At 47.6% G+C, this 15,255-nt stretch overlaps 1 protein-coding gene across 1 annotated transcript in view; it reads left to right on the top strand.

Moving 5' to 3' along the window:
• AGBL4 (AGBL carboxypeptidase 4) overlaps nucleotides 1–15,255 on the top strand; it is a 1,255,618-nt gene that overhangs the window by 1,112,481 nt on the left and 127,882 nt on the right. The window contains exon 7 of the mRNA XM_024739248.1: nucleotides 5,609–5,698. Within this exon, the coding sequence (XP_024595016.1) occupies nucleotides 5,609–5,698 (90 nt within the window). The remainder of the gene's footprint in view (nucleotides 1–5,608; nucleotides 5,699–15,255) is intronic.

The raw sequence follows: 15,255 nt of genomic DNA, 5'->3' as shown, positions 1-15,255 counted from the left end.
GCCTTCAAGAAAGCTCTAGCGATGCCTCCTAAACCTACGTTTTCTCATAAAATTACATACAAGAAATCCTGCACCCGGAGCATGTTCTTGTATAATTCACAGCTCCTATTCCCTCTTTATTGTCAGTATCGGCAACAGAGTGATTTCCTCATACTACATTTAATGTGATGTATTTTGTAGGGAAAACTACAGAATTGTTCCACAGATGAAATCAGATACAACACAACAGTAACACCAGGGGTGGCCTAGGACCAGTCCGGGATGAATATTAGTTTCTTCCCTCCCCTCTCAGGGGAGGCACAGCCGAGCAGTCTAGAAGGCTAAGTAGGAGTAAGCCAGACAGATGAACTGGGGGCTGGCATTCTAGACAGAGAGACAAACACGCACCCAGGTGTGGAGTTGTGGGGAGAACATTCGTGCTTGCGGAGCTGCCGAGAGTATCTGAGGCTGGGGCCTGTGGAAAGGGCTGGAGGAGTGAGGGGGCCGCCAGCTACCAGAGACAGGGGCGATGCCAGATGCAGGAGGCTGGGCTTGCCCGGAGGAGGACAGCAGAGCGCTGCCGATGGGTTGTAAGCAGAGGGAGTGGTGTGCTCCCTTTTGCGTTTTGGAAAGGCCTCTTTGGTGGCTGGGCAGACGACGGGCTGGCAAGGATGATGCCAACACGGGGAGGCCGGTGACAGGGCTGTTCTGGTCCAGAGCGTGCTGTTGTTGCTTCCAGGATTTCCTTTTCTGTAGCTTGCTAGCAGGTGGACCTGTTCGGGCCCCAGAGTATGATGGGCAAGACTGCAACTGGTCCAGTATGGAAACCAACAGGAGGGCATTCCCCTGACTTTGTGATGCCCTCAGGGATCATGCAGTCAAGAAAATGAAAAAGTTTTCTGTTTAAAAAAAAAATCTTTCTATTGTAACATTCCGTATTCCCCTCCCAGGTCCCCACCCTTCTTCCAGCACAGAATACCTCACTCCCTGTGACAAGTTATTGTCAGGAGAGACAGGGCAACAAAACTGACCATGTGAACTTGTGGGAGAATTTTGTCCTCAGAGTGCCCAGCTGGTGCTCTCTGGGGCCTCTTGGCATCTTGGCTGGTACCTCCACCAACCACAGGTCCAGTCCACAGACAGTTGACCAGATCGATGGAGGCTCTCCCTCCATCCTGACACCAAGGTTGTGGCTCTGCTCCTCACTCAGGCTCAGCCTCAGTAGATGAGATGCAAAGTTTCTTAAGTTCTACAATCAACTAGGGGAAGTGCAGCCATCTCCAGTGGGATTAATTAGTTATCTATTACTGCCTAACACATTACTCTAGAATTCAGCATTTTTAAAACAACAAACGTTTATTATCTCTTTGTATCGGTGGGTCAGGAATGTGGGAGCAGCTTTGCTGGCTGGCTCTGACCCAGGCTCTCTCATGAGGTTGTAGTAAGCTGTGGGCCAGGGCTGCAGTCATCTGGGGGTGGGACAGTCCTCACCAGGGGGACCCCCTCCACAGGCTGCCTGAGTGTCCACAAGTCAAGGCCACCAGAGTGAGTGATGAGAGAGAGAGAGAGAAAGTACATCCACGATGGAAGCCACTGTCTTTTTATAGCCTAATCTCAAAAGCCAAGCACCATCACCTCTGTAGCAATCTATTTGTTAGGGCAAGTCTCTAAGGCCAGCCCGTGCTGAAGGGGAGGGAGGGAGTTCACTTCTTGAAAAGAGGAGATTAATGAAGAATTTGTGGATGTATTTTTTAAAACCACCACAAGGACCCCATTTAATCTCCAAGAGGTGATATGACACGGTGGTTAAGAGCGTATATTTGAGACTCAAAAAGACCTAGGTTTAATCCTGCCTCCCCTCATATTTGCTACTTATGCAGGTTTAGACAAGTCACTTTACCTTGCCAGAACTCAGTTTCCTAAAAAATCGGGGTAAGAATTGTAGATGTTTTTCATTGGGTTGCTGTGAAAATTATGATCATACGTGTAAAGTGCTTCGCACAGAGTAAGTACTGAATAAATACTGCTTAGTTGCTATTGGAGCTGGATAATGTCACTGTCCTTCACAAGAGGCAGAGAAGCGTCGAGGAGGAACACAGGGGGAGTCAGACTGCCTGGGTGGGGACTCTGGCTCTGCCAGCCTTTAGCTGTAGGCAAGTCACTTAATGTCTATTGGCCTAGGTTTTCTGTAAAATGAAGATAATAATAGCTAGTGCCTGGCCACCTAATAGGTGCTCAAGAAATAGTTTATGAATAAGGAAATGGTGGCTGATAGAGGGACATTATCCCTCTATCAAAGGAGTGCTCGTGCGTGTGTGTGTGTGTGTGTGTGTGTGTGTGTGTGTGTGTGTGTGTATGAGTTGGGATGCTACACAAAATACATTTGACTGCAAACACCTTCTGTTAACTGGGGAGCCCACTATGGCTGTCCTGGTTCTACTTGAGGGTACCCTGTACCCCTGAGTGTGCCTCTCTCCAAGGCCTCCAGCTTTACCCTCCCTTATATGTTCCTCTTGGGCTCATTGTTCAGCTTCTTTGCCACCCTGGCTTTGTTCAAGCATACTTCCTTCATCATCCCTGCTGTCTCCACCAAGAACATGTTTAATTGGCTTTGCACGAGTCTGAGGATTTGGTAACAGGATTGGGGTGGGAGTGGAAGTCCCATGTCACACCACCTCAGAGCTGCTACATTACCTTAAACTGATTTTGCAAATGAAAGGTAAAAGCTGAGCAAAGGAGACCCATCCATTTTGCCTAAAGATGACTATAATGCTCTTTTACGGCCTCCTAAATGACAAAGCAATTTGTTACCTGCCTGCGGCAACATTTGCTTATATTAGCACCCGAGATGCTTGATTTTTATTAGCCCCACGTTATCATTTTATGAAGACGCAGGGGCTCAGTAAAATTAGTGTGCAAATAGAATGCCCATTTTGCATTTCCCTGTGGTCAGCAGAAATGCTGAATGCAATTGAGCTGATACCAGGTCAGGGGAGACATCCATAAAGATAGCCTTCACTGAGACCTTGGTAACGTCATTTTTCATTTCTACGCTGCTGGGATAGATGGGGTCAGTGTTAGTGTGTTTTAAAAGGGCTTGGTGACATTTTGTTTTTTGTATTTTAAGTGAAAAAGCAATATAAATGCTAAGACATAGCTCAACTCCCACCAGCAATAAGGGATGAAACCAAACTCCCTTGTGTACATTGTAGATGGAAATGCAGTAGATGTAGAATCTGATACTGCTGTTAGTGGATCCGGGAGGAGACGGACAGGGTAGTGAATGGGGCACTGGGCTGGGACTCTGCCACTGCTACTGCATGACCTTGGACATGTCCCCTCCTTCTGTGAGCCTCAGTTCCCTCACGTGTAAGATGGAGTTGATACTATCCACCTCACAGAGGCATGATGAAGATTAAATAAGATAGTGTGTGTCTAAATTTCTTTATAAACCAGGATCTGTATGAGTATGTTTTACTTATTAATTGAATAACCAGTTCCTGACCACCTTTCCACACAGAGTCCTGGGAAAATCATTAAACATACACCATGAAAGTCACAGTTTCTCCCTTGAGGAGCTTGTATTCAGTCCAGGAGATGTTCAGGTATCTAACTTCTCTTCTTAAGAGCGGGTGAGCCTTCTCTCTCTCCCTTTGCTCCTAAAGGCGCTTAGCATAGAGCCGAGAACAGAGTGAGTTCTCAAGTATGCATTTTGGCTTCATTATATGTTTTGCTGTCTTATAGGAACCTAATATTAGGGAAGCAGTGACCTCAAAACTGGTCACCCAATAGACCAGGCAAGTCCTAAGCTTTCAGATCCAGGTATGATAGGGTTAATTCTTTTTTTTTAAATTTTAGTCTCTGGCTTGGTGCATCAATTGTTGGGATCATGAATCACATTCAAATAACCTGTCCTAGCATTTCAGAAGCAGAAAGCCAGTTAATGATCTCTGCCTCCCCTCTCCATCCAGATTGTCCACTAATGTAGATGGGCTCCTTTAATCGAACGCCTCTCAGTGTTCATGTCTGAATTTCCTTCAGGTCATTGTTCTGTTCCGTGTCAATCAATCCTTCTTCTGCCCATGGCTAAGCACCCTCTTCCTGCCCCTCTTTTCTAGGAATGTCACTCTTGCCTACTGCTTTTGTCTAATAATATATTTGCAAAATGCTAAGCTTTATTATGTAAGTGAGACTTCTGTAGAGGCAGCAAAAGCGTGGGCTTTGACTTTGGCCCATAATTTTCTACTTCTTTGTATGTCTAATACCTTTTACTGGATGATGAATATTGTGAATTATACATTGTTGAATATCTGGATTTTGTTGTCTTCCTTTAAAGACAGTTGGACTTTATATAGCTGGCAGTCAATTTTGTTGTTGTTGCTGTTCAGCTTGATCCATCTGAGATTTATTTTAAATTTTTTTTAGAGTGAGTCTTGGGTGATTTAGCCCCACTATGAAGGCATGGCCCTTCTGGGTTGTCTACCAAATGCCCTGAATGATCAATGTGGACTTCCACTTGGGAGGTGGGAGTTCAAATGATTCCTAGCCCTGTGTGAGCCCTGAGAATGTGCGGTTCACAGCACCCTGGTCGTTTTTCCATGACATCATGGAGACTCACCCTGTATATGCGCATCTTGGGACCCAGCAAAGACTCATGAGGACCCCTTTATGGATTCCTGGAACTCTTTTTCTACAGAGTTCCCTCATCTCTGAAATATACAGTTTCCCCACAGCCACCACCTGGTTCAGACTCCCTGAACTTCAATCTCAGTGAGATTTCCATGCTCTGTTGAGGATACCTGTCTCTGCTCTTTGGTCTGGGGTGGGCCTCCAGGCAAAAAACCAGGGCAGTCATGGGTCATGCCTCATTAGTTTTCCTTTTCTCATGAGTTAGTCTTGCACTGACTCTTGTTCAATGTCTGAAAAGAGTTGTTTTGTATATTTTGTCCAATCTTCTAGTTGCTTAAGGTGAAAGAGAAATCTGGTCCCTCTTACTTCATCAAGGCCAAACGGGGCTTGGATTCTAATCTCAGCTCTACCCTATGTAGCTGTGTAGGTAGAACTTGAACAAGTTATATAACCTCTCTGAGCCCCAGTTTCTGTCTCAGTAAAAGAAGTATTAACTGTCATGTTTCTGTAGGGATTATATATAATGTGCCCGACACAAAAGGTGCTATTTAAATGGCAGTGGCTACTATTACTAATATAAATAGCTACCTTTTTTACTCCATCATTTACTAAAGTTTTACTGTGTACTAGGCAATATGTAAGCTTGTTAAATTATGACAGCAACCCGATGAAGAAACTATCCACATTTATAGATTAACACATTGAAACTCAAAAAGGACACATAACTTGCCTAGTTTCATGGTCAGTGGATCTGGGATTTGACGTTGCTCTTATGACTTCTTCAGATGATTGTAACATTAATATGATCAATTGCACAGAAAAACAGAAATGTAGTTATTTAATATTGGGTGACCAGGGACATAATACAATTAGTGGTTTTAACCCAATGATTTAAGAGATAAATGTAAAGCACCCTTTCCCTGCCCCTCCCACACACATACATAACAACTCCCCATCTCAGCTGTCCTCCTTAGTAACCTACTTCCATTTTATCTTACAGACAACCTTTGGGAGGGGGCAGAGAAAAAGGTGGTATTCATCACAGGACGAATCCACCCAGGGGAAACACCCTCTTCATTTGTGTGTCAAGGTAAGTTGCAAGATCTCATGGGCATCCCGTGTCTCCCCCGCACATCCATCTGGGGCACTGTGATGGTCTCTGGGACAGTATGGTCACATGCAGAGTCCTTATCTTGGATGAGAATTTACTTCACTTCTCAAGAGGCTACACCTGATCTCCATTAGCATTTGTTTCACGAAATGTTCATCGACTACACGTATGCATGGAAGAATGGATGAATGAATGGATGGATGGGTGGATAGATAGATGAATAGGTAGAGTCCTCCTGTATGTGCTAGATTGAGGATGAGAGTCATAGAGTCATCTACACTTCCTAGCTTTGTTTTACATGTCTCCGGTGGTTTACAGAAAAATAAATCTGGTCTCCTTCCACCCACCATCACCACCACCACCAACAACAAAAATTCTGGTCCCAGGTCAATTCATATATTGGCAGAAGTGTGGTGGGCTGGGGAAGTAAGAATTGAAAGTTATCTATTCGTTCAGTCAATAATTCACTTAACAAACAGCTTTTGAAATACCGTACCAACCGTGAGAAGGAATGCATGCTTCATATCAGACAATCAGAGGTAAATAAGAGGTAATTTCTCTTCTCAAATGTATCTGTTTGTAATTGAATTTTTATTTATTATTAAGTAGTTAATCCATATAAAATATATAGTCAGCAGTATATATACATGCATGTATATATATACACATATATATTCAATTAGTCAGCAATCTAAATATATTCAATAGTGTATAAATAATAATTTAATGAATGGCCAAGTTCCCACCAGCTTAAGAAGCTGAATATTATCTATTCCTTTTAAATCCTCTGTCTTTCCTTCCCCCTCATACAAATAACCATCAGCTTGAAGTTTGTATTTGTCCTTCTTAATAGTTTTACTACACATGTAAGCATTCCTGAACAATGTATTTTTTAGTTTTGCATGTTTTTGAACTTTATAAAAATGGTATCATTCTGTATGTGTTGGAACTTGAATAGCTGTCATTCAATTGTTTTCATCATGTATTCTATTCCATGTCTGTCTATACCTCAACTTACCTATCCATTCTCCTGAAGATGGACCATTAGGTTGTTTACAGTGTTTTTTCTTACAGACAATGCTGATACAAATGTGTCATATTTGTATCCCACAAATGGGATACATAAGTGTCGCCTTGTGGGCCTTGTACACGTGTGTAGATACTTTTCTAGGGTGTATAACTGTGGAATGCAATTGCTCTGCAAGTGGCTCTGCCACTTCCCAGGAAACATTCGGTTTCCTCAAATGTAAAATAAATTATTCTATCAATATGTATCTGTGAAGGCTGTTATGAAACTGGCATGAGATGAATGTAAACAAACACCCAGTCCTGTGTCTGGCATACAGCAGGCCCTCAATAGATGTCACCCCCTTCCCCATGGGATCTGAGAAGATGAAGCAGGTAATCCGCTTTGTAAACTCTAAGGCGCTCTGCAAACACATATGGGTCTTATTTTCCCCGTTCGTATTCTTACAAGGCTGTGGTTATGCACCACTTCCTCCCTCTTAGTTTCAGACAGGGAGCCTGAGCTTCAGGGAGAGGAAGTGATCGCCCAAAGACAAGCAGCTCATCAGAGGCATGGCTGGGGGTCTCAACTCCCCGCTCCAGCCACCTTAGCTGCCTCCTTGGCATTCTCACTTCCAGCCTCCTTCTTCCCCGCACTGTCCTTGCAGTAACCTCTCGCGGGGCCCTCCTTCTTGTACCAACTTCTTTACCGGCAGCCATCTGTCAGTTACGAAACTTGGCAGCAGCCTGTTCCCCAGCTGATCAGAGGCAACTCTTTTGTCCTTATTTGTGAAAAGACAGTAGCCTTACCATCAATACTTCATCCCTGGGAGCCCAAACTCCCGTGCTCACCCGCTCTGTGGGCAGCAGACAGAGGGTAGGGTCACTATCCCATTTTACAGAGGAGGCCTGAGGCACAGAGAAGTCGAGAAGCTCCCAGGTGCTCTCTCTGTTGACCCTGGATGGTGCTGAGTTTATCGATAGACTCAGTGCTGTCTATCACCGAGGCTTTCAGTCAATGTTCACTCCTTGACAGAGGCTTTAGTGCCTTCCCACTGCCTTCTCAGGATCAACTCCAAACTTCTTGGCATGACACTCACAATTCTCCATGGTGTGGTCCTTGCCAGGAGGCCTTGACCTCATTATATCCCAGCTCCACACAATTTAATCCCCGGACACTCTTCTCCCCACCACTGGGCCTTTGCACCTGCTGCCCCTCTGCCTAGGAGGTCTTGTGCCCACTCCCTTCAGCCCTCTGCTCTGTGCCTGCCTTGTGGGTTACCCAATGGTCATCTTTTTGGCCCTGATTTGTTACGCATTTGGTTTATATTTGTTGCTCTCCCTTTAAACCTAGCTGTTCGAGACCCAGGGCTGGATCTTAGAGTGTCATTTTCCACATCTGTAAAATGTGCATTGTCTTGTTCATTTCACGGGGCTGTTGTGAGGAACAAATGCTGGCTTGGCTCTCGGACGCTAAATCTGAGTCCAGAAAGAGGAACCTCCAGTTCACATAACCAGTAAAGAGAGGAGGGGGCTTTGCAGCTGGGTCTCCCAAGCCTGTGCACGCTCTTTTGCTGGAGGAGTGCGGGGGCCTAGAAGGACTAGAGGGCCAAGCTTCCTGCCTGGAAGAGCACAGTGTTCTGGCCACCCCACAACAAGTACATTTGACATGTGAGACTGGGAGGCTCGGGGAGAGAGGTGGCTGACCCAGGATCACACAGCTAATTCATGGCGGATGTGACGCCGGGACCCATCTCCCCAGTCCTGGTCTTCCTCTGTCCCTATCTCTGTAACTGCCACTTAAGACACACAATTCACGCTTCCTGAGGCAGCTCAAGACAGGCAGGATTCCCCCACTTTGCCAATGAGGAACTGAGGCATGGTCTTCCCCAAGGGCCTCCCAGCCCCCTGGGGACAGCCCAGACCACAGCCCCATGGGGCTCAGCTGGGGCTTTCTTCCCCAGACCCAGCCCTCAGCTGGATTCCCCTCCCCAGCCCACCTTGTTCTGGGGAGGGCAGGAGGGTGGGTCTAAGGCCTGGAAGATTGATTGCTGAGATACCTTTGGTTCTGTTAACTCTGTTTCCCCATTCACTGGCTCAGTGACCTTGAGTGGAGGGCAAACATCTGGGGCCTGGTCATCCCCATCTGGCTGGGACCTCGGTTCTCATGGCCGAGCTGCTGATGCACCTGGGAGTAGAGTGAAGTCCTGTCGTGGCAGGGCTCTGGCGGGGGTGGCATTCGGGGGCGGGGTGAGGGATGTGACTTCCTCAAGGCTCTGCATGTTGGGGAGACGGCTGCTTGTCAGTCACCCTCTACTGCCCCCAACCCCGCTCCTGGCCTCTGTGAGGCCAAACTGTCCTTGTTCTCCAACTACGGTGTGGGAGGTCAAGGTCACTCCCACGTGGCTCTGTAGCAGAGTGTGTGTGAGCTGTTGTCTCTGGAGCTACACCACCTGGATTTGAAGCCCAGCTCCCCCACTTGGTACAGGATGACCTTGGGGATGTCCTATAACCTCTCCTTGCCTCAGTCCCTTTATCTCAAAAGGAGAATAATAATAGGGATCCTGCCTCATAGGGTTGTTGTGGAGATTAAATGAGTTAATAACCATAAAATATTTAAGATGGTACGTGGAATGCAGTAAGCACTGAAGAAGTGTTATTCGTAGGGGAGGAAGTAGCATTCATGGAGCATCTTGCAGGTGACCAGGATGGTTCCTCTTATCCTTACTGGGAACCCAAACCCAGGCATGTGACTCCTGTACCACGTGCCCTGCCTTCCTGGCCTCCTTCCCAAAAGAACCGTTAGCTGAACCCTCCTCATTTACCCACGTGGGAGACCACGGAGCACGTCAGAAGTTTGGCCGGGACTGCACGTCAGATCTCCGACCTCCGGTTGAGTGAATATTCTTGCGCTGAAGCTTTCTGGAGTTGTTGGCGCATGGCTCACTGAAAAGTCCCACCTGCAGAGCGCTTGCCCCCTTCAGACCGTTCATAAATGAATCGGTTAAGCCCACGCGTATGCAACACGACCGTGGAAGGTGTGCCACCCGCAGGAGACAGCAGGGGCATGTGCATCGTTAAGGCTTTAGACTTGAGCAGCCCTGAGTCAGAATCCTACCACTTCACCTCCGCTCTGGGGTCCCTCGCTCGGCAAGTCCTCAACTCTCGCAGCCTGTTTCTCTGCCTATAAAATGTGGCAGCAATGTGGTCCTCCAGGAACTGCTGTGAGAATTCAGGGAGCCCTGCTCAACGTGCCAAGGGGCCCACCAGGCCCTCCCTCTGGGAGCTCACTCTTCCGGGGTGTCCTGTGCGGGCAGGGAGAGGAGGAGGGGAATACACACACACACACTCACAACCACCAGGACACCAGGACCCAGCACAACCTAGCATTTCCCACAGTGATGTGGTGACCGATGCCCCTTTTTCCCTCCCCTCCCCAACTCTGTTTTCCTCTCTCCATCACCTGTTCTCCATCTTCCCCTTCCCCCTCTCTCCCATACAGCCTCACAGATGCCTGAAACTGGATCCCTAAGGGGTTGTCACGGGGGCCTTTTGCTTCCCCAAACTTGTCCTTTCATTTGTGAAATGGGCAGAGTTGGGGATTAGAGGGTAAGAACTTAGACTCTGTGAACTTCAGCCTCTTCAGGGCGAGACTGCCTGTGATTCCATAATTTGGGGCCCTTGGGCTCAGCTGAGGGCAGACAGGGGCCTGGTACACGGTCAGGGTGGGGTCTAGAGTGGCTCCTGCCACGTGACCCACACTCTGAGCCCAGCAGAGACCCCAGCCGATTGTCTTGCTTCAAGTCTGGGCTCTTCCCATTGCACTGTATTCTATTCTGCCTACTAGCCGGAAACAGCAACAGTGAACCTTATACAGGACTCTCTAGAGAAAAACCCTGTGAGCATATATGCAAATCACATGCAAATCGACTCCTGGCTCTTTCCATCTTGGCTTCGTGGAAAGGGCACCACTCTGAAGCCAGTAGCACTGGACCTGAATCCCAGCCAGGCCCCTGTGAGACACTCAGCAAGTGTCTCACCCTGACTTTGTTTCCCTGTCTGCAAAACAGAGCCAGTGTAATAACAGTTCAACCCATCACTGGTCCACATTTTATTCATTCCTTTCTCATATATCTATTGAGGACTTTCCAGGCCCCAGTGCTGAGCTAGGCACTGACAAAATCATCATAAAAATGTAGAGCTGTCCTTGCCCTCCTGGAGCTCACAGCCTGGAGAGAAAACAGATTTGCACAGCGGATGCAAGCCTCAATCCCCCCCAAACTCAGAGGTACTGGAAATATGACTTTCCTTACTTTTCTAAAACTGAACTCAGTTTCCATTTTGAGGCACCATTCTGCCAGGGGCCAGAAACTTAATCTCAGTCATTTTGGTGTCACCTTTCCCCAAGATTGTGTGATTTAAGCCAAGATTATTGATGCTCCTGGGGGTGGTAGACAAATAGTCTTGTCATCAGTGTCATCATCTATCCACACGGCTTCCCCTCCATCAGCGGCTTCCCGGTGACTCTCTGGGCTTTGGTCACTGCAGAGCCCCTGGAGGTCACCACCATGTCAGACCCTGCCTCCTGACTGCAGGCCTCTTTTATGTTTGCTGGCACTCTGCTAGGTCTGTGCCCCTATTGCCGCCTTGTCACCCTTCAGGACATCTGTCCATTATTTTAACTTCCCTCCAAACCACATTCCATGCTGTAGCCAGGGGAAACTCTCCAAAGCCCAGATCTGACCGTAACCTTGCAATGGCTCTCCTGTGCCCTTCATATTCTTCAGCAGGACTAACAAGTCCCCACTTACCTCTCCCGCTTCTCTCTCAACATCCTCCCACCCTCACACCTTCAACCAAACCAAATAAGAGCAATGAGTAAACAACAGACTTCCTATGTGCCAGAAGCTTTGCTAACATTAGCTCACTGAGATAGATCCTCACAATAACTCACATGGTAGTTATTATTATTATTTTCTTCGTAACTGAAGAGGAAACTGAGGAACCAAGAGCTTAAGACCACACAGCTAGTCCAGTTTCAGAGTCTGTGCCTTTCTTTTCTTTCTTTCTTTCTTTCTTCCTTCCTTCCTTCCTTCCTTTTTGGCTGTGTTGGGTCTTGGTTGCTGCGCACAGGTTTTCTCTAGCTGCGGCAAGCGGAGGCTACTCTTTGTTGCAGTACGCGGGCTTTTCATTGCGGCGTGCGGTCTTCTCATTGTGGTGGCTTCTCTTGTTGCAGAGCATGGGCTGTAGGCACGTGGGCTCAGTAATTGTGGCGCACGGGCTTAGTTGCTCCGCGTCATGTGGGATCTTCCCGGACCAGGGACCGAACCCGTGTCCCCTGCACTGGCAGGCAGATTCTTAACCACTGCACCACCGGGGAAGTCCCTCAGAGTCTGTGCCTTTAATTACAAAGCTATGCCCCCTGGAATTGAAGAGCTCTAGCAAACAGGCTGTCTTCTTTCTCACCTCCCAGCCTTTGTGTAAGACCCTCCCTCCCTGGGACACTGTCCCCTGACACCCCTTTCATCTGGCTCACTCCACTCATCCTTTAAGTTGCCGTGGCCTCTTCCTGACCCCCAGGCTGGGTCAGGAGCCCCCTGAGTTCCCAGAGCTCCCTGTGCTGTTCCCACCAGAGCCTTTGCCAGTGGGTACAGTGGGAGCTGCTTTCTCTCCATGCACCCTTTGAGCAGGAACCTCTCACGCATCTTGGAATGCCAAGCTCATGGCAGGGACCTGGCCCTGCGAATGTTTGTGCAATGAGTGATTATCAGCACAACTAACCCTCTACAGTTAAGTCCCCTACATACGAACGAGTTCCGTTCTGAGAGTACGTTCGTAAGTCCAATTTGTTCATAAGTCCAACAAAATTAGCCTAGGTACCCAACTGGCACAATTGGCCATAGAGTACTGTACTATAATAGGTTTATAATACTTTTCACACAAATAATACATAACAAACAAATGCAAAAAATAAAGAAAACCTTTTTCATCTTACAGCACAGTACCCTGAAAAGTACAGCAGTACAGCACAACAGCTGGCATCCATGGGGCTGGCATCTAGTGAACAGGCAAGAAGAGTTACTGACTGGAGGAGGGAGAGGAGGTGGGAGATGGTAGAGCTGAAGGATCGTCAGCGATAGGACACGGAGGGCAAGCTGCAATTTCACTCACACCTGACGTTGATGGCACAGGTTCTGGTTCCTTGCTGGGTTCAATTTTGTTTACCCTCTTGAAAAAATGATCCAGTGGTATCTGGGTAGTAGCTCTTTTTCTTCTCATCATAGATGACATGGTAGCATTGGATTGCATTCTGAACTGTCGCTGCAACCTTCATGTACCATTCTACATTCAGGTCCTGTGCCTCAAAAACTAACAGTGCCTCCTCAAATAAAGAAAATCCCCTTGCCATTTCTTGTGTCGTGCATCTCTCCAGTTCTTCAGTTACTTCTTCTTCCTCTTGTCTCTCTTTGTCCTTTCTGTGGGCCTCCAGTTCCATCAGGTCTTCATTAGTAAGCTCCTCATGTTACACAGCAAGTTCAATGAAGTCATCCGCTTGCAAATCTAGCCTGAAATAAAGATACTGTACTACCGTACTCTATACAGTACTGTACAGTAGAGTATACAAAAGCATAACTACTTGTAGAGGATGCACGCACATGACAGTGTACACGTGAACTAACTTATGTGATTGGACATTCGAACGCACGTTTGCATCTTTGGAAGTACGCAACTTGAAGGTTCGAATGTAGGGGACTTACCGTACTTTGTTAAGGTTGAATGAATTCCTGGGACCAATCTACCAATAGGCATTTATTAGGCACCTGCTGTGTGCCTTGAGCTGAACCAAGTATACTGGGAGAAATAACAGTAGTGGATGTTCAGTTGTGGTTTGCCTGGCGAGGGTCATCGTGGCCAGGCAAGGTCGGCAGGGCAGTGAGGTCTGCCGCCCAGCTTTCATTTCAGATCCTCTGCCACTTTTCCTTCTTCTCCTCCAGCCTCGCTAGCCTCCAGCCCTGCTTTCTTCCACCTTCCTGATTACATTAGTTCAAAGGAAAGGACCTGCAAACTTGTTTACTCAAGGGGCAGAGACTGATCTTAAGGGGGTGGATTATGTCTCCCAGCAGGAGAGAGATGATTCTCCTCACTTAACAGATGGGGATTCTGCTACTCTGGGGGAGAGGAATGAAGTAGACGGAATCATAGGCTGTTGGTGTGGGTTGCATCCTTGGGAACCCCTGGATTCTTTCTTCTAAATTTATCAATGAGCCAAAACTAGAACCCCAGTTCTCTAACTGCTGGTTTGTTGGCTTCTCCAATTGAGTATCCTTGTCCCCAAATCCCATAGTCAGTCAACTTCACAGACAAGGACTCCTGGTTCTAAACTGCATTCTACTTTTTTACTACTCCACTGCCTTTCAACCTTCGATCTGAGTGAGTTTATGAGAACACATCAGTGTTCGGGCGCTGTGTCAGGCAGTCAAAATGCAGGGGTTCTAACCCTGTCCCACATCAGTCTTCCAGATTCGGTGTTGTTACCTCTGTATCAAGACGAGGAAACTGGTCAGAGAAAGCTAACAACCGGTGAAGAGTCACAGGCAGGTCCCCAGGTCCACACGCTCTCTGCTTCCTCGGTCCATGCCGTGCTTTGGCCCACAGTGGGGGATGGCATTTCCTCTCCACTCTGACTTTCTCTGACATTCCTCCTCATACTTCTCTTCACTTACCACCCCCTCCCACACCAAATACAAGTGGAAGATCTCCTCCTAGTTTCCTGATCAATAGGAAAGGCTCCTGTTGAACAGTATCTGACCTCAAGCCAAGAAATGAGTCTAAAACCTCTGCTTTCCCTGCCCCATACTCACTCTGGGTGGCTGCAGCCTCCGGTCTGGCTTTGTTTCCTCTCATCCTTTTATTAGCTGCCTGATCGGCAGCCCAATTAATCTGCTCATCTGTGAAGGAGGATGGCTCACAATGAGCTCCTCCGTTTCCAGAAGCCATCCTCTGAGGCAGCACGGCCAGGCCCTGTGCACAGGCTGGCTCCTTGATGGAGGGCTGCCCCAGGAGCCAGGGTCAATTAGTGGACAGATTAAGCAATTACTAGCCCCTAACAAGGGTGCCTGGCATCATTACCCTGCCTGTTTACTGGCAAACTACAGCTTTCATATGAAGACCAACAAATAAATTAGGGCATCTGGTCGACTGCCGCTTCGGCGGCGAAGTAAATGATGTCCAACTGGCTCTCGGCTGCCCATGGATTCTCAGCCCCGGCCTAATGAAAAGCCCAAGATGTCCCTCACTGGTCATGGCAGCTCTGGAATGTGCCTCTGAGCGACTTATCATTCCAAGGGCTAAGTGCCTGCCACTGGGCATGTGGATCGTTCTTAGCTACCCCGCTGCTTCCTCCCGTCTGGCTGTCAAAACCTACTTATCTTTCAGGGCCCAGCTCAAAAGCTTCTTTCTCCTTGATGCCTTTCCTGCTCTCTCCAGCAGGAGAGGAGTTCTCCTTCTGTACTTTTGGGAGGGTTTTGTAC

Source organism: Neophocaena asiaeorientalis, unplaced genomic scaffold, assembly GCF_003031525.2.
Source record: "Neophocaena asiaeorientalis asiaeorientalis breed wild unplaced genomic scaffold, Neophocaena_asiaeorientalis_V1.1 scaffold138, whole genome shotgun sequence".
NCBI lineage: Eukaryota > Metazoa > Chordata > Mammalia > Artiodactyla > Phocoenidae > Neophocaena > Neophocaena asiaeorientalis.
Note: the sequence above shows the minus strand (reverse complement) of the source record. Positions and strands in the feature narration are given on the sequence as shown.